Below are 26934 nucleotides of genomic sequence, written 5' to 3'. Positions count from 1 at the left end.
TTACTTCTCTTGGTTGTAAAAAAAATGCAATCGTCGCCCTCCCTCTCCAACATCACAATTATCACAAAAGAAAGCTTTTTGTACACATACAACTACGAGCCAAAAATATCTGCAAACAGTAGCCGCGGTCCACCAAAAATAAACCCAACATGTAATTCCTGTATGATATTTACCTCACCAATGAGCGCGTTTAATTCATGAGGTTGTGTGTGTGTTTTTAGTTTCGGCACAAAGCTCCGTGTCTCCAGTCTCAGCAGCCAGTCTCAGCAGTTTGAATGTCCCCTCTGTGGACGCTGGGTGGACGGCGCCGTCCTCGGTCTGACCGGGGTACTGCAACACACCTCATCAAGCGGGACTCGGAAAAACCAAACTCCAACTTCCCCCTTCTTCTTTTTTTTCTTAGATTGCAGGAACATAAAAACCCGACAAGAGATGCTGATCCCAGGTCAGTATTTAGAAGCTCCCTGAATGGATAGGGGTTGAAGTTGTGGGGGGAGGGGAGGGGAAAACTGATTCTAGGTTTGTGCATGACCGGAATATAATTTATGAGGTTTGGAAGGAGTTTTCAATACTGTACCAAATAAATTAGAATAGCAGACAAGGCACTTATATTATGCCAGTGTACCAAAGTTGCAGATATTAATAAATGTAAAAGAGAATGATTTAACACCATTGTAAATACAATCCATATTTATGCTTATTAATTTTCCCTTTTGTACTTCAACCATTTATACATTGTAACAACACTGTATATATATATATAATATGACATTTTACATGTCTTTATTCTTTTGGAACTTCTGTGAGTGTATTGTTTACTGTTAATTTTTATTGTTTATTTCACTTTTGTATATTATCTACCTCACTTACTTTTGGCATGCCAATAAAGGCCCTTGAATTGAAATGGATTTAAATGAACAACAACATAACGACAACATCTTGTTGATTTGGCAGGATTTCCCCGTGGTCTTATTTCTCTCTCTCTCTCTCTCTCTCCAGTATCTATCAGGACGAACTGTAGTTGACCAACCCAGCCGCTTGGTGCGCTGCTGTTGTTTCAGCCCAGCTTCCTCAAACCAGCTTCTTCCGTTGTTTTTAACATGGCCACAACACCACGCTAGTCAGATACTTATATAAGACAACTGTTTTTAAACATTAGCACACTGAGAATGCCAAGGAAAAAGAAAAACGGCCATAGCCCGGCAAGAGTACCCGGGTTGTCAAACGACAACGACAACTACTACCGAATACCGGGAACGAGTGACGGCGCTCCGCTGTCGAGAAGTGAATTCAACACCGGGACTAACTCTCACGACTACGGTAGTACTGATATGCTCGTTTCGACAAACTCAGGAGGCATCTCGGCTACTTCTCAGGACAAGGACGAGATCGTGAGGACCATGAAGGAGATGTTTTGCCACCTGGATCCGGAAGTTCTTTACATTGTGTTGGCCGAGTGTGACTTCAGAGGTAAATGACTCTTGACTGACAATATGGCAAGTTGAACGTAGCTAGTTGTGACAAAGTTTTTAGATCGATATCTAGATATTAAGTATGTACCTAACGTGATTGGTTGGGTGCGTTGTTGCAGCAGGAATGCTGGTCCCTTTGACCGATATATTGACCATATGATTGATTATGTTGATCAACGTTGTGTCAGACGTTATGTGACGTCACCTCTCTCCCACACATCCCTGCTCCTCCACTTACACCCGACACTCAATCTAAACCACAAAATGTTTTTCTTAGTTTTATTTATTTTTTACATAAGATGAATAACCACAGTCAAAAAAGCATCCAGGCTAACAATTGACTTTCCTATTTTGTGAATAGGATAACTCCGCGTTAGCGTGTGTTTCAATGTCGTGTGTGCTGACTGTGTGATCATGTTGTTGCATAATCCCCTGGTGTCACGAGGTGACTGCAGTTCAACAGTTCATATTGGGACTACAGTTCAACAGTACATATTGGGACTACAGTTCAACAGTACATATTGGGACTACAGTTCAACAGTACATATTGGGACTACAGTTCAACAGTACATATTGGGACTACAGTTCAACAGTACATATTGGGACTACAGTTCAACAGTACATATTGGGACTACAGTTCAACAGTACATATTGGGACTACAGTTCAACAGTACATATTGGGACTACAGTTCATATTGGGACTACAGTTCAACAGTACATATTGGGACTACAGTTCAACAGTACATATTGGGACTACAGTTCAACAGTACATATTGGGACTACAGTTCAACAGTACATATTGAGACTACAGTTCAACAGTACATATTGGGACTACAGTACATATTGGGACTACAGTTCAACAGTACATATTGGGACTACAGTTCAACAGTACATATTGGGACTACAGTTCATATTGGGACTACAGTTCAACAGTTCATATTGAGACTACAGTTCATATTGGGACTACAGTTCAACAGTTCATATTGGGACTACAGTTCAACAGTTCATATTGAGACTACAGTTCATATTGGGACTACAGTTCAACAGTACATATTGGGACTACAGTTCAACAGTTCATATTGGGACTACAGTTCAACAGTTCATATTGAGACTACAGTTCATATTGGGACTACAGTTCAACAGTACATATTGGGACTACAGTTCAACAGTACATATTGGGACTACAGTTCATATTGGGACTACAGTTCAACAGTACATATTGGGACTACAGTTCAACAGTTCATATTGGGACTACAGTTCAACAGTTCATATTGGGACTACAGTTCATATTGGGACTACAGTTCAACAGTACATATTGGGACTACAGTTCAACAGTACATATTGGGACTACAGTTCAACAGTACATATTGGGACTACAGTTCAACAGTACATATTGGGACTACAGTTCAACAGTACATATTGGGACTACAGTACATATTGGGACTACAGTTCAACAGTACATATTGAGACTACAGTTCAACAGTACATATTGGGACTACAGTTCAACAGTACATATTGGGACTACAGTTCAACAGTTCATATTGGGACTACAGTTCAACAGTACATATTGGGACTACAGTTCAACAGTACATATTGGGACTACAGTTCAACAGTACATATTGGGACTACAGTTCAACAGTACATATTGGGACTACAGTTCAACAGTACATATTGGGACTACAGTTCATATTGGGACTACAGTTCAACAGTACATATTGGGACTACAGTTCAACAGTACATATTGGGACTACAGTTCAACAGTACATATTGGGACTACAGTTCAACAGTACATATTGGGACTACAGTACATATTGGGACTACAGTTCAACAGTACATATTGGGACTACAGTTCAACAGTACATATTGGGACTACAGTTCAACAGTACATATTGGGACTACAGTTCATATTGGGACTACAGTTCAACAGTACATATTGGGACTACAGTTCAACAGTACATATTGGGACTACAGTTCAACAGTACATATTGGGACTACAGTACATATTGGGACTACAGTTCAACAGTACATATTGGGACTACAGTTCAACAGTACATATTGGGACTACAGTTCATATTGGGACTACAGTTCAACAGTTCATATTGAGACTACAGTTCATATTGGGACTACAGTTCAACAGTTCATATTGGGACTACAGTTCAACAGTTCATATTGAGACTACAGTTCATATTGGGACTACAGTTCAACAGTACATATTGGGACTACAGTTCAACAGTTCATATTGGGACTACAGTTCAACAGTTCATATTGAGACTACAGTTCATATTGGGACTACAGTTCAACAGTACATATTGGGACTACAGTTCAACAGTACATATTGGGACTACAGTTCATATTGGGACTACAGTTCAACAGTACATATTGGGACTACAGTTCAACAGTTCATATTGGGACTACAGTTCAACAGTTCATATTGGGACTACAGTTCATATTGGGACTACAGTTCAACAGTACATATTGGGACTACAGTTCAACAGTACATATTGGGACTACAGTTCAACAGTACATATTGGGACTACAGTTCAACAGTACATATTGGGACTACAGTTCAACAGTACATATTGGGACTACAGTACATATTGGGACTACAGTTCAACAGTTCATATTGGGACTACAGTTCAACAGTTCATATTGGGACTACAGTTCAACAGTTCATATTGGGACTACAGTTCAACAGTACATATTGGGACTACAGTTCAACAGTACATATTGGGACTACAGTTCAACAGTACATATTGGGACTACAGTTCAACAGTACATATTGGGACTACAGTACATATTGGGACTACAGTTCAACAGTTCATATTGGGACTACAGTTCAACAGTACATATTGGGACTACAGTTCAACAGTACATATTGGGACTACAGTTCAACAGTTCATATTGGGACTACAGTTCATATTGGGACTACAGTACATATTGGGACTACAGTTCATATTGGGACTACAGTTCAACAGTACATATTGGGACTACAGTTCAACAGTACATATTGGGACTACAGTTCAACAGTACATATTGGGACTACAGTTCAACAGTACATATTGGGACTACAGTTCAACAGTTCATATTGGGACTACAGTTCATATTGGGACTACAGTTCAACAGTACATATTGGGACTACAGTTCAACAGTACATATTGGGACTACAGTACATATTGGGACTACAGTTCAACAGTACATATTGGGACTACAGTTCAACAGTACATATTGGGACTACAGTTCAACAGTACATATTGTGACTACAGTTCAACAGTACATATTGGGACTACAGTTCAACAGTACATATTGGGACTACAGTACAACAGTACATATTGGGACTACAGTTCAACAGTACATATTGGGACTACAGTTCAACAGTACATATTGTGACTACAGTTCAACAGTACATATTGGGACTACAGTTCAACAGTACATATTGAGACTACAGTTCAACAGTACATATTGGGACTACAGTTCAACAGTACATATTGGGACTACAGTTCAACAGTACATATTGGGACTACAGTTCAACAGTACATATTGGGACTACAGTTCAACAGTACATATTGGGACTACAGTTCAACAGTACATATTGGGACTACAGTACAACAGTACATATTGGGACTACAGTTCAACAGTACATATTGGGACTACAGTTCAACAGTACATATTGGGACTACAGTTCAACAGTACATATTGTGACTACAGTTCAACAGTACATATTGGGACTACAGTTCAACAGTACATATTGAGACTACAGTTCAACAGTACATATTGGGACTACAGTTCAACAGTACATATTGGGACTACAGTTCAACAGTACATATTGGGACTACAGTTCAACAGTACATATTGTGACTACAGTTCAACAGTACATATTGGGACTACAGTTCAACAGTACATATTGGGACTACAGTTCAACAGTACATATTGGGACTACAGTTCAACAGTACATATTGAGACTACAGTTCAACAGTACATATTGAGACTACAGTTCAACAGTTCATATTGAGACTACAGTTCAACAGTACACATTGAGACTACAGTTCAACAGTACATTGTGACTTATTATATTTACATGTGTGTACAGTCGTGGCCAAAATTTGAGACACAAACATTAATTTTCACAAAGTTTGCTGCCTCAGTTTGTATAATGGCAATTTGCATATACTTCAGAATGTTATGAAGAGTGATCAGATGAATTGCAATTAATTGCAAAGTCCCTCTTTGCCATGAATCCCCCCCCAAAACAATTCCACTGCATTTCAGCCCTGCCACAAAAGGACCAGCTGACATCATGTCAGTGATTCTCTCGTTAACACAGGTGTGAGTGTTGACGAGGACAAGGCTGGAGATCACTCTGTCATGCTGATTGAGTTCCAATAACAGACTGGAAGCTTCAAAAGGAGGGTGGTGCTTGGAATAATTTTTCTTCCTCTGTCAACCATGGTTACCTGCAAGGAAACACGTGCCGTCATCATTGCTTTGCACAGAAAGGGCTTCACAGGCAAGGATATTGCTGCCAGTAAGATTGTACCAAAATCAACCATTTATCGGATCATCAAGAACTTCAAGGAGAGCGGTTCAATTGTTGTGAAGAACGCTTCAGGGCGCCCAAGAAAGTCCAGCAAGCGCCAGGACCGTCTCCTAAAGTTGATTAGGCAGCAGGCAGGTGTTTGTGCATCTGCATGCACAGTGAGGCAAAGACTTTTGGAGGATGGCCTGGTGTCAAGAAGAAGGGCAGCAAAGAAGCCACTTCTCTCCAGGAAAAACATCAGGGACAGACTGATATTCTCCAAAAGGTACAGGGATTGGACTGCTGAAGACTGGAGTAAAGTCATTTTCTCTGATGAATCCCCTTTCAGATTGTTTGGGGCATCCGGAATAAAGCTTGTCAGGAGAAGACAAGGTGAGAGCTACCATCAGTCCTGTGTCATGCCAACAGTAAAGCATCCTGAGACCATTCATGTGTGGGGTTGCTTCTCAGCCAACCGAGTGGGCTCACTCACAATTTTGCCAAAGAACACAGCCATGAATAAACATGTAATTGTCAATAAAAGCCTTTGACACGTATGAAATGCTTGTAATTGTACTTCAGTATTCCATAGTACCATCTGACAAAAATATCTAAAGACACTGAAGCAGCAGACTTTGGAAATTATTATTTGTGTCATTCTCATAACTTTTGGCCACAACTGTACACGTCACACGGCTAAAGAGTTCATTTAACCAACTGTTCCCTTTCTCTCTCCTACCACCTCTCTCTCTCCTACCACCTCTCTCTCTCTCCTACCATCTCTCTCTCTCTCTCCTACCACCTCTCTCTCTCCTACCATCTCCCCTTCTCTCTCTCTCCTACCACCTCTCTCTCTCCTACCACCTCTCTCTCTCCTACCATCTCCCCTTCTCTCTCTCTCCTACCACCTCTCTCTCTCCTACCACCTTTCTCTCTCCTACCATCTCTCTCTCTCTCTCCTACCACCTCTCTCTCTCCTACCATCTCCCCTTCTCTCTCTCTCCTACCACCTCTCTCTCTCCTACCATCTCCCCTTCTCTCTCTCTCCTACCACCTCTTTCTCTCCTACCATCTCCCCTTCTCTCTCTCTCCTACCACCTCTCTCTCTCCTACCATCTCCCCTTCTCTCTCTCTCCTACCACCTCTCTCTCTCCTACCATCTCCCCTTCTCTCTCTCTCCTACCACCTCTCTCTCTCCTACCATCTCCCCTTCTCTCTCTCTCCTACCACCTCTCTCTCTCCTACCATCTCCCCTTCTCTCTCTCTCCTACCACCTCTCTATCTCCTACCATCTCCCCTTCTCTCTCTCTCCTACCACCTCTTTCTCTCCTACCATCTCCCCTTCTCTCTCTCTCCTACCACCTCTCTCTCTCCTACCATCTCCCCTTCTCTCTCTCTCCTACCACCTCTCTCTCTCCTACCATCTCCCCTTCTCTCTCTCTCCTACCACCTCTCTCTCTCCTACCATCTCCCCTTCTCTCTCTCTCCTACCACCTCTCTCTCTCCTACCATCTCCCCTTCTCTCTCTCTCCTACCACCTCTCTATCTCCTACCATCTCCCCTTCTCTCTCTCTCCTACCACCTCTCTCTCTCCTACCATCTCCCCTTCTCTCTCTCTCTCCTACCACCTCTCTCTCTCCTACCATCTCCTCTTCTCTCTCTCTCCTACCACCTCTCTCTCTCCTACCATCTCCCCTTCTCTCTCTCTCCTACCACCTCTCTCTCTCCTACCATCTCACCTTCTCTCTCTCTCTCCTACCACCTCTCTCTCTCCTACCATCTGCCCTTCTCTCTCTCTCCTACCACCTCTCTCTCTCCTACCATCTCCCCTTCTCTCTCTTTCCTACCACCTCTCTCTCTCTCTCTCTCCTACGACCTCTCTCTCTCTCCTACCATCTCCCTTTCTCTCCTACCATCTCCCTTTCTCTCTCTCCTACCATCTCCCCTTCTCTCTCTCTCCTACCATCTCCCCTTCTATCTCTCTCCTACCATCTCCCCTTCTCTCTCTTTCCTACCACCTCTCTCTCTCTCCTACCATCTCCCCTTCTCTCTCTCTCCTACCATCTCCCTTTCTCTCTCTCTCCTACCACCTCTCTCTCTCTCTCCTACCATCTCCCTTTCTCTCTCTCTCCTACCATCTTTCTCTCTCTCTCCTACCATCTCCCCTTCTCTCTCTTTCCTACCCCCTCTCTCTCTCTCTCCTACCATCTCCCCTTCTCTCTCTTTCCTACCACCTCTCTCTCTCTCTCCTACCATCTCCCCTTCTCTCTCTTTCCTACCATCTTTATCTCTCTCCTACCACCTCCCCTCTCTCTCTCTCTCTCTCTCCTACCATCTTTCTCTCTCTCTCCTACCACGTCTCTCTCTCTCTTTCCTACCCCTCTCTCTCTCTCTCCTACCATCTCCCTTTCTCTCTCTCTCCTACCATCTTTCTCTCTCTCTCCTACCATCTCCCCTTCTCTCTCTTTCCTACCCCCTCTCTCTCTCTCTCCTACCATCTCCCCTTCTCTCTCTTTCCTACCACCTCTCTCTCTCTCTCCTACCATCTCCCCTTCTCTCTCTTTCCTACCATCTTTCTCTCTCTCCTACCACCTCCCCTCTCTCTCTCTCTCTCTCTCTCTCTCTCTCCTACCATCTTTCTCTCTCTCCTACCACCTCCCTCTCTCTCTCTCTCTCTCTCTCTCTCCTACCATCTCCCCCCTCTATCTCCTACCAACTCTCTCTCTCTCTCTTTCCATGTCTCTTCCTGTAGTTGAGAATGCGATGGATTCTCTCCTGGAGCTGTCTGTAGCAGCTGAGCGTGTTGGCCCCCTCCCTCCCCTCCTCTCCGGGTTCGAGCTTACCGCAGCTCTCCTCAGCCCCCAACACAACTCCTCCAAACCAGACCTTCACCCCCACCCTCCTACGGGGGAGTCCGCTGTCCCCCTCTCCCCTCCCCGACGGGCCCCTCCTCTCCTCAGCGAAGATAACCAGGACCTGACCACTGACTTGACAGAAGAGTTTGATGTTCTGATCGACCGTGAGCTGGAGAATCTTACCATACAGCAGGAAGCTGGAGAGAGGGACCACGGTGATCTTCACTCCTCCTCCTCTTCCTCATCCGTCTCTTCCCTCTCCTTGCTCGTTCAGCCCCCGGGCGCCCAGCAGCAGGCCCTGCCACAGCCGCTCCAGTCCAGCCCAAGAGCCTCAGCCTCCAGGAGGGGGCTCACAGGGGACCAGCCATCCCCAGACAGGGTGTTCTCAGCTGGGCAGGCTAGCGGACCTCACTCCCCTGTCTCTGACCTGAGCCTCAACTTCTCTGGAGGAGCAGCCGGTTACCGGCGGCAACGGTCATTACTGGACTTCGGCCATCTGACTTCATCGCCATCCTCTGCATTCCAGGCATACAGGAAACTGGACCAGTTCACTGTTCATCCAGAGGGCGAGCGGACCGTACCACCAGGCGGCGTAGTAAGGGGGGCGAGGACGAAGACGAGCGTCGCAGGAGAAGAAGAGCAACTCGCCAACCCGTCGTTCTGGAATATTCGAGCGCCGGAGTTCCAACCGCATGCCCGCGGAAATCAGGCAACGGGGCCGGCATTTATCGTCCCTGTGGCGCTAAGCCCCTCCTCCTGGCACACCCGAGCCACACCCGCCTCCCACTGGTTGGCCCAGGGCCCTTTCGGTCAAGCCCCTACCGTCCCCAGGTCTTGGACAGGGGGGGTGTCTGCTGGCCCCAGAGCACCCCTCCTCTCTGGGCAACATGGTAGGCTCCGGCTGGAGGGGCGTGTCCTAGTGCTGCTACGGGGAGCTCCTGGGTCGGGCAAGTCCACCCTGGCCCGGTAAGGGGACGTGTTAGGGGTGTGTATAGGGGGTGGGCGGGGTGTTGGATGGGTGTGTGTGTGTGTGTGTTTACAATAATGTTAACCACACTCACCAATAATCGTGTGTGCTTGCATGCGTGTGTTATCCCTGTGTGTGTGTTATCCCTGTGTGTGTGTGTGTGTGTTATCCCTGTGTGTGTGTGTGTGTGTGTGCGTGCGCGTGTGTGTGTGTTATCTCTGTGTGTGTGTGTGTGTGTGTAGGGCCATGCTGGAACAGAACCCACATGGGGTGGTGTTGAGCACGGATGATTATTTCTGTCGTCATGGGGACTATCGCTACGACCCCTCAGCTTTAGGGGAGGCCCACGAATGGAACCACGCTAGAGGTATACACCCTACACCCTAACCCCTCAGCTTTAGGGGACCCTAACCCCTACACCCTACAGCCTAACACCCTAACTAACCCCTACACCCTAACTAACCCTATACCCTAACTAACCCTACACCCTAACTAACCCTACACCCTAACTAACCCTACACCCTAACTAACCCCTACACCCTAACTAACCCTACACCCTAACTAACCCCACACCCTAACTAACCCCACACCCTAACTAACCCCACACCCTAACTAACCCTACACCCTAACTAACCCTACACCCTAACTAACCCTACACCCTAACTAACCCCTACACCCTAACTAACCCTATACCCTAACTAACCCTACACCCTAACTAACCCTACACCCTAACTAACCCTACACCCTAACTAACCCCTACACCCTAACTAACCCCTACACCCTAACTAACCCCTACACCCTAACTAACCCCTACACCCTAACTAACCCTACACCCTAACTAACCCCACACCCTAACTAACCCCACACCCTAACTAACCCTACACCCTAACTAACCCTACACCCTAACTAACCCTACACCCTAACTAACCCTACACCCTAACTAACCCTACACCCTAACTAACCCTACACCCTAACAAACCCTACACCCTAACTAACCCCACACCCTAACTAACCCCACACCCTAACTAACCCTACACCCTAACTAACCCTACACCCTAACTAACCATACACCCTAACTAACCATACACCCTAACTAACCCTACACCCTAACTAACCCTACACCCTAACTAACCCTACACCCTAACTAACCCTACACCCTAACTAACCATACACCCTAACTAACCCTACACCCTAACTAACCCTACACCCTAGCCCCTTCTCTCCTGTTATTATTGACAACACCAACATATACTATCCCCTAACCCCTACACCCTAACCCCTGCACCCTAACCCCTGCACCCTAACCCCTGCACCCTAACCCCTACACCCTAACCCCTACACCCTAACCCCTCCCTACACCCTAACCCCTACACCCTAACTAACCCCTACACCCTAACTAACCCCTACACCCTAACTAACCCCTACACCCTAACCCCTACACCCTAACCCCTACACCCCTAACCCCTACACCCCTAACCCCTACACCCCTAACCCCTACACCCCTAACCCCTACACCCCTAACCCCTACACCCTAACCCCTACACCCTAACCCCTACACCCTAACCCCTACACCCTAACCATGTAAATGGTCTCTGTTTCCCATTGAATAACATGGTGTTGATGTCCTCAGCCCAGGAAGTGATGGAGGCCTCTTTCTCTCCTGTTGTCATTGACAACACCAACATGCAGGGCTGGGAGATGAAACCCTACGTAACTATGGTCTGTCTCTCTCTTCTTTCTTTAATGTGAAAATACAAACTACCTTCCATTTTAATCAGAAATACATTTCAATAGTTATTCAAGTTTATGTATTATACTGGTGTATGTCTTTTACCAAACACACACCTACACACACACACACACACACACACACACACACACACACACACACACACACACACACACACACACACACACACACACACACACACACACACACACCTACACACACACACACACCTACACACACACACACACACACCTACACACACACACACACACACACCTACACACACACACCTACACACACACACCTACACACACACACACACACACACACACACACACACACCTACACACACACACCTACACACACCTACACACACACACCTACACACACACACCTACACACACACACCTACACACACACCTACACACACCTACACACACCTACACACACCTACACACACCTACACACACCCCTACACACCCCTACACACACCTACACACACCTACACACCCACACACACACACCTACACACACATCTACACACACCTACACACACACACCTACACACACACACCTACACACACACCTACACACACCCCTACACACACACACACACATCTACACACACCTACACACCCCCACACCCACACACACACACACACACACACACACACACACCTACACACACACACCCACATCTACACACACACACATACACACACACACACCTACACACCTACACACACACACACACACCTACACACACACACACATCTATCTACACACACACACACACACACCCACATCTACACCCACATCTACACACACACACACACACACTCACATCTACACACACATCTACACACACACTGTCTAATGGTAGGATGTGCTGTATGTCCCCACACTGTCTAATGGTAGGATGTGCTGTATGTCCCCACACAGTCTAATGGTAGGATGTGCTGTATGTCCCCACACAGTCTAATGGTAGGATGTGCTGTATGTCCCCACACTGTCTAATGGTAGGATGTGCTGTATGTCCACACACTGTCTAATGGTAGGATGTGCTGTATGTTCCTACACAGTCTAATGGTAGGATGTGCTGTATGTCCCCACACTGTCTAATGGTAGGATGTGCTGTATGTCCCTACAGGCTCTGAGGCACAACTACAAGGTTCTGTTCCGGGAGCCTAGTACCTGGTGGAAGAACAAACCCAGGGAACTGGAGAGGTACCAATAAAGTTATTACGAAACACCTGGAGAGGTACCAATAAAGTTATTACGAAACACCTGGAGAGGTACCAATAAAGTTATTACGAAACACCTGGAGAGGTACCAATAAAGTTATTACCAAACACCTGGAGAGGTACCAATAAAGTTATTACAAAACACCTGGGGAGGTATTAATAAAGTTATTACGAAACACCTGGAGAGGTACCAATAAAGTTATTACGAAACACCTGGAGAGGTACCAATAAAGTTATTACGAAACACCTGGAGAGGTACCAATAAAGTTATTACAAAACACCTGGAGAGGTACCAATAAAGTTATTACGAAACACCTGGAGAGGTACCAATAAAGTTATTACAAAACACCTGGAGAGGTACCAATAAAGTTATTACGAAACACCTGGAGAGGTACCAATAAAGTTATTTGTTTATTTGGATCCCCATTAGCTTCAGTTCTCACAGTTTCTGAACAGGTGCATGCTGGTCATCATATCTTTGGCCTGTCACAGTTTCTGAACAGGTGCATGCTGGTCATCATATCTTTGACCTGTCACAGTTTCTGAACAGGTGCATGCTGGGCATTATATCTTTGACCTGTCACAGGTTTCAGTTCATCATCAATCCAGAAGACTCTGAAAGTTCTCACAGTTAGTTTCTGAACAGATGCATGCTGGTCATCTGAATTCACTTCCTCATACACATCCCGAACAACATATATTACCATATACTTTGAATTGATGTAAATGACCAATAAAGTTATTATGATAGGATAGACTTTTATTTAATGTAAACAAACCACTAATAAAGTTATTACAAATTCATCTGAATTTAAATTAAAAACTAAATGGATAACCCCTCCTCTTTCGCCCCCCCCCCCCCCCCTCTTTCTCTCCCCTCCCCTCTTTCTCTCCCCTCTCCCTCTTCTCCCTCTCTTCCTCTCCCTCCTCTCTCTCCCCTCCTCGCTCTCTCCCCTCCTCTCTTCCTCTCTGCCCTCTCTCTCCCCTCCTCTCCCTCCTCTCTCCTCCCCCCCTCTCTCCTCCCTCCCATCTCTCCTCCCTCCCTCCCTCCCCTCTCTCCTCTCCTCTCCTCCCTCCCTCCCCTCTCCCTCCCCTCTCCTTTCTCTCTCTAGACGTACTAGGCACAGTGTTAAAGCAGAGAAGATCCGTTGGATGATGGAAAATTATGATCGTCACGTGACCATTCACTCCATCATGGGGAGCTCTCACCCCAAACTACCCCCCCATTACGACCCAACACGACCCCCTCATCACGACGCCAAACTACCCCCCCAACAGGACCCAACACGACCCCCTCAACACGACGCCAAACTACCCCCCCAACAGGACCCAAGCCCACCCCATCAGGAGGCCAAACTACACCCCCAACAGGACCCAAGCCCACCCCATCAGGAGGCCAAACTACCCCCCCAACAGGACCCAAGCCCACCCCATCAGGAGGCTAGCCCGTCACAGTAAGTGTCCTCACCAGGAGACTAGGGATAGGGCCAGAGTTAGGATTAGGGCCAGGGTTATGGATAGGGCCAAGTTTAGGGATAGGGCCAGGTTTAGGATTAGGGCCAGGGTTAGGGATAGGGCCAGGGATAGGGTTAGGGCCAGGGTTAGGGATAGGGCCAGGTTTAGGATTAGGGCCAGGGTTAGGGATAGGGCCAGGGATAGGGCCAGGATTAGGGATAGGGCCAAGGTTGTGGTCAGGGTTAGGGATAGGGCCAGGATTGTGGTCAGGGTTAGGGATAGGGCCAGGGTTGTGGTCAGGGATAGGGCCAGGGTTAGGGCCTAGGGTTAGGGCCTAGGGTTAGGGCCAGGGCCTAGGGCCAGGGTTAGGGCCTAGGGCCAGGGCCTAGGGTAGGGACAGGGCCTAGGGTAGGGACAGGGTTAGGGCCTAGGGTAGGGACAGGGTTAGGGCTAAGGTTAGGGCCTAGGGTTAAGGTTAGGGCCAGGGTTAGGGGTTAGTGATAGGGCCTAGGATAGGGCCAGAGTTAGGGCCTAGGGATAGGGCCAGGGCCTAGGGTAGGGCCAGAGTTGGGGCCAGGGTTAGGGCCTAGGGTAGGGTTAGGGCCAGGAATAGGGCCAGGGTTAGGGATAGGGCCTAGGGTCAGGGATAGGGCCTAGGGATAGGGTCAGGGATAGGGTCAGGGATAGGGCCTAGTGTCAGGGATAGGGCCTAGGGTTAGGGATAGGGTCAGGGATAGGGCCTAGGGTTAGGGATAGGGCCTAGGGATAGGGCCTAGGGTTATGGATAGGGACTAGGGTTAGGAATAGGGCCTAGGGTTAGGGTCAGGGATAGGGCCTAGGGATAGGGTCAGGGATAGGGCCTAGGGTCAGGGATAGGGCCTAGGGTTAGGGATAGGGTCAGGGATAGGGCCTAGGGATAGGGCCTAGGGATAGGGCATAGGGATAGGGACTAGGGTTAGGAATAGGGCCTAGGGTTAGGGTCAGGGATAGGGCCTAGGGATAGGGTCAGGGATAGGGCCTAGGGATAGGGCCTAGGGTTAGGGATAGGGTCAGGGTTAGGGATAGGGTCAGGGATAGGGCCTAGGGATAGGGACTATGGTTAGGAATAGGGCCTAGGGTTAGGGTCAGGGATAGGGCCTAGGGATAGGGTCAGGGATAGGGTCAGGGATAGGGCCTAGGGTTAGGGATAGGTTCAGGGATAGGGCCTAGGGTTAGGAATAGGGCCTAGGGTTAGGAATAGGGCCTAGGGTTAGGGTCAGGGATATGGCCTATGGTTAGGGTTAAGGGCTAGGGCCAGGGATAGGGCCTATGGTTAGGGTTAGAGCCAGGGATAGGGCCTAGGGTTAGGGTTATGGCCAGGGATAGGGCCTATGGTTAAGGTTATGGCCAGGGCTAAGGTTAGTTTCAGGCTGCTTGAATTGAAGTCACAATGAAAAGATGATCTCTCTGTCTCTCTCTGTCTCTGTCTCTCTGTCTCTCTCTCTGTCTCTCTCTTTCTCTCTCTCTCTGTCTCTCTGTCTCTCTCTCTGTCTCTCTTTCTCTCTCTCTCTCTCTCTCTCTGTCTCTGTCTCTCTGTCTCTCTTTCTCCTGATAGGCCCAAGTCCTCAGACAAGGCCCGCCGTGACCTGCTAGGAGAGCAGCGATTGGTCCAGGGCTCTGAGAGGTCCTGCCCCCAGCTCTCCTCCTCGCTTCCCGACGTGTCGTCGGTCGGCCGCTCCGGGAGAGCCAGAACCCCGGGTCACAGCTCTGCCCACGGGTCCACAGAGTCCCTCTCCCTCAGTGAACAGGCCTCGGAAAAATGTGCGATTCTGGACAATTCTAAAATTCTGGATGAAGAGGATATTCTTGATTTAGGGACGGTGGTCTCTGAACCGGAAGCTCCGTGGCAACCGGACGACGAGGGGAACAGGGGGGAGGAAGAGGAAGAGACAGGAATTCCCCACTGTCTGGTGGAGTCTGTGTTTAGTGCAGATCTCCATGGTGACGACGAGAGGCCCGTGGCTTTCTCCGAGTCGATTGGTCAGAGGGTGAGGAAAGAGAGGAGGAGTAGAACTAGGAAGACGGACTCTGATAGGCTGGAGCCTGCTAGCCAATCAGTGAGCGAGGGGGATGAAGAGAGAGAGGATGGAGGAGGGAAGTTGGTGGGAGAAATGGGTGATGGGGGAGAGCAGGTGTGGGATGTGGGAGAGAGGGTGGGTGATGGGGGAGAGAGGGTGGGTGATGGGGGAGAGAGGGTGTGGGATGTGGGAGAGAGGGGGTGGCATGTGGGAGAGAGGGTGAGGGATGGGGGAGAGAGGGTGAGGGATGGGGGAGAGAGGGTGAGGCCTGAGTTGTTGGAGTTTGTTGGAGACTGGCCTTCAGAGGAGGTACTGGAGCAAAGAAGAGGAGGAGGAGGAGGAAGGAATGCGAGGCGCGCTGGGAGGGAGGGAGAGGGAGGTGGTGAGGGGGAGGAGGCAGATCCCAGAGGCAGCCAATCAGAAGGGCATCCTGGTCGCGGGCCTCATGTCACAGAGTTCCAGAAGCTTCTAGAGCTCTTACAGACAGGTGTTGACTCCTTCCCCCTGCCCACCTGCCCCTCCCTCGTCCCCTCCCTTAGCTCAGACCGTTCACTTGGAGAAGGAGGAGAGAGGGGTGTGGCAGGAGGGAGGAGAGGGGAGGCGGATAAAGACCGAGTCCTGAGTCGGGAGGAATTACCTGACTGTGTGTTGGCTAACCCTAACTCAACCCAGGTGGTTGGATCCAACACCGTGGAGCAGAGGGAGGGAGAGACCATTCAGGCCGCCGGAGAGGGGGGGACTCAGGGTTTAGTTGAGAAAGACTTGTTGGAGGTAGAAGGAAGCCATCTTGGTGAGGTCAGTCAGTGTACTGACACTAGTGAGACCAGGATGGAAAGTGAAGACGGCCATCTTGGTGGGGGCAGTCATTGTACTGATAGTGACAGCCATATTGGTGAGGGCAGTGTGGAAGCTGGTGAATGTAGCCATGTTGGTGAGGTCAGTCAGTGCACTGACGCTAGTGAGACCAGGGTGGAAGGTGAAGTCGGCCATCTTGGTGGGGGCAGTGAGGAGCGGAGGCAGAGTCGCAGGGCTGAGGAACAGTGCAAGCTGGCGCTCACCTTCACAAACGACACCCCTCCCTCCCCCAAACCACAGATAGACCCTGACTCTGACCTCGACCCTGACCTCGACCCTAACTCTGACCTTGCCCCTAATCTCGACTCTGACCTCGACCCTAATCTCCACTCTGACCTCGACCCTAATCTCCACTCTGACCTCGACCCTAATCTCCACTCTGACCTCGACCCTAATCTCCACTCTGACCTCGACCCTAATCTCCACTCTGACCTCGACCCTAATCTCCACTCTGACCTCGACCCTAATCTCCACTCTGACCTCGACCCTAATCTCCACTCTGACCTCAACCCTAATCTCCACTCTGACCTTAACCCTAACCTCGACCCTGACCTTAACCCTAACCTCAACACTAATCTCGACTCTGACCTTAACCCTAACCTTAACCTCAAGCCTGACCTCAACCCTGACCTTAACCCTAACCTCAACCCTAATCTCGACTCTGACCTTAACCCTAACCTCAAGCCTGACCTCAACCCTAACCTCAACCCTGACCTTAACCCTAACCTCAACCCTAATCTCGACTCTGACCTTAACCTCAACCCTAATCTCGACTCTGACCTCAACCCTAACCTCGACCCTGACCTTAACCCTAACCTCAACCCTAATCTCGACTCTGACCTTAACCCTAACCTCGACCCTGACCTTAACCCTAACCTCAACCCTAATCTCGACTCTGACCTTAACCCTAACCTCAACCCTGACCTTAACCCTAACTTCAATCCTAATCTCGACTCTGACCTTAACCCTAACCTCAACCCTAATCTCGACTCTGACCTTAACCCTAACTTCAACCCTAATCTCGACTCTGACCTTAACCCTAACCTCGACCCTGACCTTAACCCTAACCTCAACCCTAATCTCGACTCTGACCTTAACCCTAACCTCAACCCTGACCTTAACCCTAACCTCAACCCTAATCTCGACTCTGACCTTAACCCTAACCTCAAGCCTGACCTCAACCCTAACCTCAACCCTGACCTTAACCCTAACCTCAACCCTAATCTCGACTCTGACCTTAACCCTAACCTCAACCCTAATCTCGACTCTGACCTTAACCCTAACCTCAAGCCTGACCTCAAGCCTGACCTTAACCCTAACCTCAACCCTAATCTCGACTCTGACCTTAACCCTAACCTCGATCTCAACCCTAACCTCAGCCCTAACTTCAAACCTAACCTCCAACCTGACCTCTACCCTAATCTCAACCCTGACCTTAACCCTAACCCCCACCGCCCCTCCCCTCCTCCGTCATTGGCCGACACAGATCGCTCCTCCCAGACCGACCCGCAAGACTTCGCCTTCCTCTGGCGTCTCGACCACAATCAGCGCGACAACCCAACCGAGGCCGCGGGATACCACTTTCCCCCTAACAACACCCTCGCCATTCTCCACGGCAACCCTTCCCGTTTCCTCCCAGAGGTATCGGCGGCGGTCTCGGCGGGCGTCGCGGTTCACCCCTCCGGCCAGCGCGTGGTGCCGTACCGTGTGACGCACGAGAAGGGGAGCCAGGTGGAGGAGAGGGAGCTGGAGGAGGGCCGGACCAGACAGCAGAACCTCGTCATTCTCAGACGCCATTTTAAACTGGTCAACAGACACACTCTGGAGGACCTCTATGACACGTGTCAGCAGGTCGGGATGTTTGTTGTTTATTATTATTGTTGTTGTTTTTATTATTATTGTTATTGTTGTTTATTGTGTGGTGTTGTTTATTGTTTGTTGTTGTTTTATGTGTGTTGTTGTTGGTGTTGTTATTGTTGTTAATTGTGTGTTGTTGTTGTTTATTGTGTGTTGTTGTTTATTGTGTGTTGTTGTTGTTGTTATTGTTTATTGTGTGTTGTTGTTGTTGTTTATTGTGTATTGTTGTTTATTGTGTGTTGTTGTTTATTGTGTGTTGTTTATTGTGTGTTGGTGGTGGTTTTATTGTGTGTTATTATTATTGCTTATTGTGTGTTGTTGTTGTTTATTGTGTGTTGTTGTTTATTGTGTGTTGTTGGTTTTATTGTGTGTTATTATTATTATTGCTTATTGTGTGTTGTTGTTGTTGTTATTATTGCTTATTGCGTGTTGTTGTATTGGCTGAGGCTCTATCTGTGTAAAGGAAGTAAACATTGTCTGAGCCAGAACAGCCTATTGGCTCCTGCCCTATTTCCTCTTGCCCTATTGGCTCCTGCCCTATTTCCTCTTGCCCTATTGGTTCCTGCCCTATTTCCTCTTGCCCTATTGGCTCCTGCCCTATTGGCTCTTGCCCTATTTCATCTTGCCCTATTGGCTCCTGCCCTATTTCCTGTTTCTGTAGTGGGACAGCTTGATGTACCAGGACACCCCCTGGACAGGACACTAGTCTATCTATGTCTGAGTCCCAAATGAAACCCTTTCCCCTATATAGTGAGGCAGTAGGGCCCCGTCCCCTATATGGGGAGGCAGTACGGCCCCGTCCCCTATATAGCGAGGCAGTAGGGCCCCGTCCCCTATATGGGGAGGCAGTAGGGCCCGTCCCCTATATGGGGAGGCAGTAGGGCCCGTCCCCTATATGGGGAGGCAGTAGGGCCCCGTCCCCTATATGGGGAGGCAGTAGGGCCCCGTCCCCTATATGGGGAGGCAGTAGGGCCCCGTCCCCTATATGGGGAGGCCGTAGGGCCCCGTCCCCTATATGGGGAGGCCGTAGGGCCTCGTCCCCTATATGGGGAGGCAGTAGGGCCCCGTCCCCTATATGGCGAGGCAGTAGGGCCCCGTCCCCTATATGGCGAGGCAGTAGGGCCCCGTCCCCTATATAGCGAGGCAGTAGGGCCCCGTCCCCTATATGGGGAGGCCGTAGGGCCCGTCCCCTATATAGCGAGGCCGTAGGGCCCGTCCCCTATATGGGGAGGCAGTAGGGCCCCGTCCCCTATATGGGGAGGCAGTAGGGCCCCGTCCCCTATATGTGGAGGCAGTAGGGGCCCGTCCCCTATATGTGGAGGCAGTAGGGCCCCGTCCCCTATTTGGGGAGGCAGTAGGGCCCCGTCCCCTATTTGGGGAGGCAGTAGGGCCCCGTCCCCTATATGGGGAGGCAGTAGGGCCCCGTCCCCTATATGGGGAGGCAGTAGGGCCCCGTCCCCTATATGGGGAGGCAGTAGGGCCCCGTCCCCTATATGGGGAGGCAGTAGGGCCCCGTCCCCTATATGGGGAGGCAGTAGGGCCCCGTCCCCTATATGGGGAGGCAGTAGGGCCCCGTCCCCTATATGGGGAGGCAGTAGGGCCCCGTCCCTTATATGGGGAGGCAGTAGGGCCCCGTCCCCTATATGGGGAGGCAGTAGGGCCCGTCCCCTATATGGGGAGGCAGTAGGGCCCCGTCCCCTATATGGGGAGGCCGTACGGCCCCGTCCCATATATGGGGAGGCCGTAGGGCCCCGTCCCCTATATGGCGAGGCCGTAGGGCCCCGTCCCCTATATAGCGAGGCAGTAGGTTCCCGTTCCCTATATAGCGAGGCCATCCTAAATTAATTTTAAATGTACCATTGGTTCCTCTCTCCCTCAGGATCTGGAGTGGACCAGTAATCTGCTGCTAGACTCTGGGGAGAGACTCTTCCTAGAGGAAGAGGAGGATGAAGAAGAGGGTGATGAAGATCTGGACATGGCCGTAGGTGTGTCCCTGGAGGAGAGGACGGAGGGGCGGGTTACGCCCCCAGGGGAACAGGCTTCGGCCTCCAGCTTTTCTGATAGCGAGGCGGTTGTTGTATTGGGAAGAGGGGAGGAGGAAGAGGAGACGTGGAGGACACGAGGGGGCGTGGACGAAGGGGTAGGTGGGGTTAGTGGACTGAACCATCCGGTGTCTGGGGGTGGGGGCGGCTCAGAGGAACAAAACACCCCCTTGGGAGAGTCCACTCGTCTGGAGCACAGACCACCAGGAAGAGATGTGGCGGAGCAGGAAGTGGTTCGGGACTCGGAGAGCGGAGCTGGCGCAGAGCAGTGGGAGAAATGGGAGAAGGAGGAGGAGGAGGGAGACGAGGAGCTGTATTGCGTAGACGAGGTGACCCAGTCGCTCCTAGCCCAGCTGGAGGAGATGGAGAGGAGAGAGGAGGAGGAGGAGAGGAAAGGGAGGAAGGAGAAGGAGAAGAGGAGGGACAGACTCGTGGACATCCAGAGTGTTGAACTGAAGCTGCCTACAGAACTGGCTCTGCAGCTGGTTGAGCTGTTTGGCCCTGTTGGTGTCCTACCAGGTAACACACACACACACAGACACACCACTGACCCAGGTAACACACACACACACACACACACCACTGACCCAGGTAACACACACACACACCACTGACCCAGGTAACACACACACACACCACTGACCCAGGTAACACACACACACACCACTGACCCAGGTAACACACACACACACACCACTGACCCAGGTAACACACACACACACACACACACCACTGACCCAGGTAACACACACACACACACCACTGACCCAGGTAACACACACACACACACACCACTGACCCAGGTAACACACACACACACACCACTGACCCAGGTAACACACACACACATACCACTGACCCAGGTAACACACCCACACCCCAGACACACTCCCTCAGCTCTCCTGTGCTTGGTTGCCAGGTGTGTGTTCTCCTGATGACTACTCTGTGAGGATGGACCTCAACATGGCCAGACTGCTGCACCAGAAATGGAAGGACACTGTCCAGGTGTGTGTTACCTGGGTCAGGTGGGGGTGTGTTACCTGGGTCAGGTGGGGGTGTGTTACCTGGGTCAGGTGGGGGTGTGTTACCTGGGTCAGGTGGGGGTGTGTTACCTGGGTCAGGTGGGGTGTGTTACCTGGGTCAGGTGGGGTATGTTACCTGGGTCACGTGGGGGTGTGTTACCTGGGTCAGGTGGGGTATGTTACCTGGGTCACGTGGGGGTGTGTTACCTGGGTCAGGTGGGGTGTGTTACCTGGGTCAGGTGGGGTGTGTTACCTGGGTCAGGTGGGGTATGTGTTACCTGGGTCAGGTGGGGTGTGTTACCTGGGTCAGGTGGGGTGTGTTACCTGGGTCAGGTGGGGTGTGTTACCTGGGTCAGGTGTGGTATGTGTTACCTGGGTCAGGTGGGGGGTGTGTTACCTGGGTCAGGTGGGGTGTGTTACCTGTGTCAGGTGGGGTGTGTTACCTGGGTCAGGTGGGGTGTGTTACCTGGGTCAGGTGGGGTGTGTTACCTGGGTCAGGTGGGGTGTGTTACCTGGGTCAGGTGGGGTATGTGTTACCTGGGTCAGGTGGGGTATGTGTTACCTGGGTCAGGTGGGGTGTGTTACCTGGGTCAGGTGGGGTGTGTTACCTGGGTCAGGTGGGGTGTGTTACCTGGGTCAGGTGTGGTATGTGTTACCTGGGTCAGGTGGGGGGTGTGTTACCTGGGTCAGGTGGGGGGTGTGTTACCTGGGTCAGGTGGGGGGTGTGTTACCTGGGTCAGGTGGGGTGTGTTACCTGGGTCAGGTGGGGTGTGTTACCTGGGTCAGGTGGGGTGTGTTACCTGGGTCAGGTGGGGTGTGTTACCTGGGTCAGGTGGGGTGTGTTACCTGGGTCAGGTGGGGGTGTGTTACCTGGGTCAGGTGGGGTGTGTTACCTGGGTCAGGTGGGGTATGTTACCTGGGTCAGGTGGGGTGTGTTACCTGGGTCAGGTGGGGTGTGTTACCTGGGTCAGGTGGGGTATGTGTTACCTGGGTCAGGTGGGGTATGTGTTACCTGGGTCAGGTGGGGTATGTGTTACCTGGGTCAGGTGGGGTGTGTTACCTGGGTCAGGTGGGGGGTGTGTTACCTGGGTCAGGTGGGGGGTGTGTTACCTGGGTCAGGTGGGGTGTGTTACCTGGGTCAGGTGGGGTGTGTTACCTGGGTCAGGTGGGGTATGTGTTACCTGGGTCAGGTGGGGTGTGTTACCTGGGTCAGGTGGGGTGTGTTACCTGGGTCAGGTGGGGTGTGTTACCTGGGTCAGGTGGGGTGTGTTACCTGGGTCAGGTGGGGTGTGTTACCTGGGTCAGGTGGGGTATGTGTTACCTGGGTCAGGTGGGGTGTGTTACCTGGGTCAGGTGGGGGGTGTGTTACCTGGGTCAGGTGGGGGGTGTGTTACCTGGGTCAGGTGGGGTGTGTTACCTGGGTCAGGTGGGGTGTGTTACCTGGGTCAGGTGGGGTGTGTTACCTGGGTCAGGTGGGGGTGTGTTACCTGGGTCAGGTGGGGTGTGTTACCTGGGTCAGGTGGGGTATGTTACCTGGGTCAGGTGGGGTGTGTTACCTGGGTCAGGTGGGGTGTGTTACCTGGGTCAGGTGGGGTATGTGTTACCTGGGTCAGGTGGGGTGTGTTACCTGGGTCAGGTGGGGGGTGTGTTACCTGAGTCAGGTGGGGTGTGTGTGTTACCTGGGTCAGGTGGGGTGTGTGTGTTACCTGGGTCAGGTGGGGTGTGTGTGTTACCTGGGTCAGGTGGGGGGTGTGTTACCTGGGTCAGGTGGGGGGTGTGTTACCTGGGTCGGTGGGGTGTGTGTGTTACCTGGGTCGGTGGGGTGTGTGTTACCTGGGTCGGGGGTGTGTGTGTTACCTGGGTCGGTGGTGTGTGTTTGTGTTACCTGGGTCAGTGTGGTGTGTGTGTGTGTGTTACCTGGGTCGGGGGTGTGTGTGTTACCCGGGTCGGTGGGGTGTGTGTTACCTGGGTCGGGGGTGTGTGTGTTACCTGGGTCGGTAGTGTGTGTGTGTGTGTGTGTGTGTGTCTGCTTGTGTGTGTGTGTGTGTGTTACCTCGGTCAGTAGTGTGTGTGTGTGTGTGTGTGTGTGTGTGTGTGTGTGTGTGTGTGTGTGTGTGTGTGTGTGTGTGTGTGTGTGTGTGTTACCTGGGTCAGTGGTGTGTGTTTTAAGTCTGCGGTTGTCTTTCTAGGAGAAGCAGAGACAAGCAGCACTCTCCTACCATCTACTACAAGAGAGTGAGTACACACACACACACACACACACACACACACACACACACACACACACACACACACTACTGACCCAGGTAACACACACACACACACACAAGCAGACACACACACACCCCACCGACCCAGGTAACACACACACACACCACTGACCCAGGTAACACACACACACACACGCATACAAACTAAGGCGTCATGGTCATCAAATCATTGTTGTTAATTTGTTGAATAGTTTTGTGTGTTACTGTAATATAATATAGATTTGCTGATACATCATCCGTGTAGAATTGATATATGTTAAGCTTTCACAAGTTACAGTTTGTTTTAAAGTCCTAAAAACTACAAAACTACGGGTAAACTAAAACTCAATTACCCATGTTTTCCTGTTCTATCCTGCTCTACTTCCTGGTTTTACCAGGCTCTGTCCACTGGGGCGAATCACAGACGGCCAAAACCGGGCTCAGGGACGGGTCACGCCCAGCTCACTTCCTGATTGGTCCAGACGGCTTTGCGTCTCCGAGCGGCCAATCGGAGTCTCGGGATGAGTTGCCAATCCTGGACCACTGGAGTGTGTCCCGCCCTCATGTCTCTCTCAGGGACATCATGACTGAAGAACGGGCTCTACAGGAGAACATGGAGAGGGTAACACACACACACACACACACACACTGGCATATACGCACACACACACACTGGCATGTATACACACATACACACACACACACACACACACATACACACACACACACACTGGCATATATGCACACACACACACATACACACACACACATACATACACACACACACACACACACACACTGGCATCACCCTTTCACCTTCTGATTTGACCTGTCTGTCTCTCTCTCCTCCTCAGTCTGGTCCAGGTGGTGTTAACAGGAGAGATGGAGACTCATCTCTTTGACCTGTCTCTCTCTCTCCTCCTCAGTCTGGTCCAGGTGGTGTTAACAGGAGAGATGGAGACTCAGCTCATTGACCTGTCTGTCTCTCTCCTCCTCAGTCTGGTCCAGGTGGTGTTAACAGGAGAGATGGAGACTCAGCTCTTTGACCTGTCTGTCTCTCTCCTCCTCAGTCTGGTCCAGGTGGTGTTAACAGGAGAGATGGAGACTCAGCTCTTTGACCTGTCTGTCTCTCTCCTCCTCAGTCTGGTCCAGGTGGTGTTAACAGGAGAGATGGAGACTCATCTCTTTGACCTGTCTGTCTCTCTCCTCCTCCTCAGTCTGGTCCAGGTGGTGTTAACAGGAGAGATGGAGACTCAGCTCTTTGACCTGTCTGTCTGTCTCTCTCCTCCTCCTCCTCCTCCTCCTCCTCCTCAGTCTGGTCCAGGTGGTGTTAACAGGAGAGATGGAGCTGCCATGATGAAGGAGACTCAGCTCTTTGACCTGTCTCTCTCTCTCCTCCTCAGTCTGGTCCAGGTGGTGTTAACAGGAGAGATGGAGACTCAGCTCTTTGACCTGTCTCTCTCTCTCCTCCTCAGTCTGGTCCAGGTGGTGTTAACAGGAGAGATGGAGACTCATCTCTTTGACCTGTCTCTCTCCTCCTCCTCAGTCTGGTCCAGGTGGTGTTAACAGGAGAGATGGAGACTCAGCTCTTTGACCTGTCTGTCTGTCTCTCTCCTCCTCCTCCTCCTCCTCCTCCTCCTCCTCAGTCTGGTCCAGGTGGTGTTAACAGGAGAGATGGAGCTGCCATGATGAAGGAGACTCAGCTCTTTGACCTGTCTCTCTCTCTCCTCCTCAGTCTGGTCCAGGTGGTGTTAACAGGAGAGATGGAGACTCATCTCTTTGACCTGTCTCTCTCCTCCTCCTCAGTCTGGTCCAGGTGGTGTTAACAGGAGAGATGGAGACTCAGCTCTTTGACCTGTCTGTCTGTCTCTCTCCTCCTCCTCCTCCTCCTCCTCCTCCTCAGTCTGGTCCAGGTGGTGTTAACAGGAGAGATGGAGACTCATCTCTTTGACCTGTCTCTCTCTCTCCTCCTCAGTCTGGTCCAGGTGGTGTTAACAGGAGAGATGGAGACTCAGCTCTTTGACCTGTCTCTCTCTCCTCCTCAGTCTGGTCCAGGTGGTGTTAACAGGAGAGATGGAGCTGCCATGATGAAGGAGACTCAGCTCTTTGACCTGTCTCTCTCTCTCCTCCTCAGTCTGGTCCAGGTGGTGTTAACAGGAGAGATGGAGACTCAGCTCATTGACCTGTCTGTCTCTCCTCCTCCTCAGTCTGGTCCAGGTGGTGTTAACAGGAGAGATGGAGACTCAGCTCTTTGACCTGTCTGTCTCTCTCCTCCTCAGTCTGGTCCAGGTGGTGTTAACAGGAGAGATGGAGACTCAGCTCATTGACCTGTCTGTCTCTCTCCTCCTCCTCAGTCTGGTCCAGGTGGTGTTAACAGGAGAGATGGAGACTCAGCTCTTTGACCTGTCTGTCTCTCTCCTCCTCAGTCTGGTCCAGGTGGTGTTAACAGGAGAGATGGAGACTCAGCTCATTGACCTGTCTGTCTCTCTCCTCCTCAGTCTGGTCCAGGTGGTGTTAACAGGAGAGATGGAGACTCAGCTCTTTGACCTGTCTGTCTCTCTCCTCCTCAGTCTGGTCCAGGTGGTGTTAACAGGAGAGATGGAGACTCAGCTCTTTG

At 50.5% G+C, this 26934-nt stretch overlaps 2 protein-coding genes across 2 annotated transcripts in view; one reads left to right on the top strand and one right to left on the bottom strand.

Moving 5' to 3' along the window:
* The window catches only part of LOC139419151 (sister chromatid cohesion protein PDS5 homolog A-like), an 86499-nt gene extending 86308 nt beyond the window's left edge, over window positions 1-191 (bottom strand). Inside the window, exon 1 of the mRNA XM_071169125.1 lies at window positions 174-191. The gene's annotated coding sequence lies outside the window, so the exon portion shown is untranslated. The remainder of the gene's footprint in view (window positions 1-173) is intronic.
* A 918-nt stretch (window positions 192-1109) lies between these two features.
* The window catches only part of LOC139419352 (NEDD4-binding protein 2-like), a 44394-nt gene continuing 18569 nt past the window's right edge, over window positions 1110-26934 (top strand). The window contains exons 1-12 of the mRNA XM_071169292.1: window positions 1110-1470; window positions 8738-9806; window positions 10050-10174; window positions 11438-11526; window positions 12687-12763; window positions 13893-14234; window positions 15830-17758; window positions 18167-18998; window positions 20884-21565; window positions 21966-22051; window positions 24258-24303; window positions 24716-24939. Of these exons, the coding sequence (XP_071025393.1) occupies window positions 1170-1470; window positions 8738-9806; window positions 10050-10174; window positions 11438-11526; window positions 12687-12763; window positions 13893-14234; window positions 15830-17758; window positions 18167-18998; window positions 20884-21565; window positions 21966-22051; window positions 24258-24303; window positions 24716-24939 (5802 nt within the window). The 5' untranslated portion in view covers window positions 1110-1169. The remainder of the gene's footprint in view (window positions 1471-8737; window positions 9807-10049; window positions 10175-11437; window positions 11527-12686; window positions 12764-13892; window positions 14235-15829; window positions 17759-18166; window positions 18999-20883; window positions 21566-21965; window positions 22052-24257; window positions 24304-24715; window positions 24940-26934) is intronic.

This window comes from Oncorhynchus clarkii, chromosome 10 (genome assembly GCF_045791955.1).
Source record: "Oncorhynchus clarkii lewisi isolate Uvic-CL-2024 chromosome 10, UVic_Ocla_1.0, whole genome shotgun sequence".
Taxonomy (NCBI): domain Eukaryota; kingdom Metazoa; phylum Chordata; class Actinopteri; order Salmoniformes; family Salmonidae; genus Oncorhynchus; species Oncorhynchus clarkii.
This window is presented reverse-complemented; position numbering and strand designations above follow the sequence as displayed.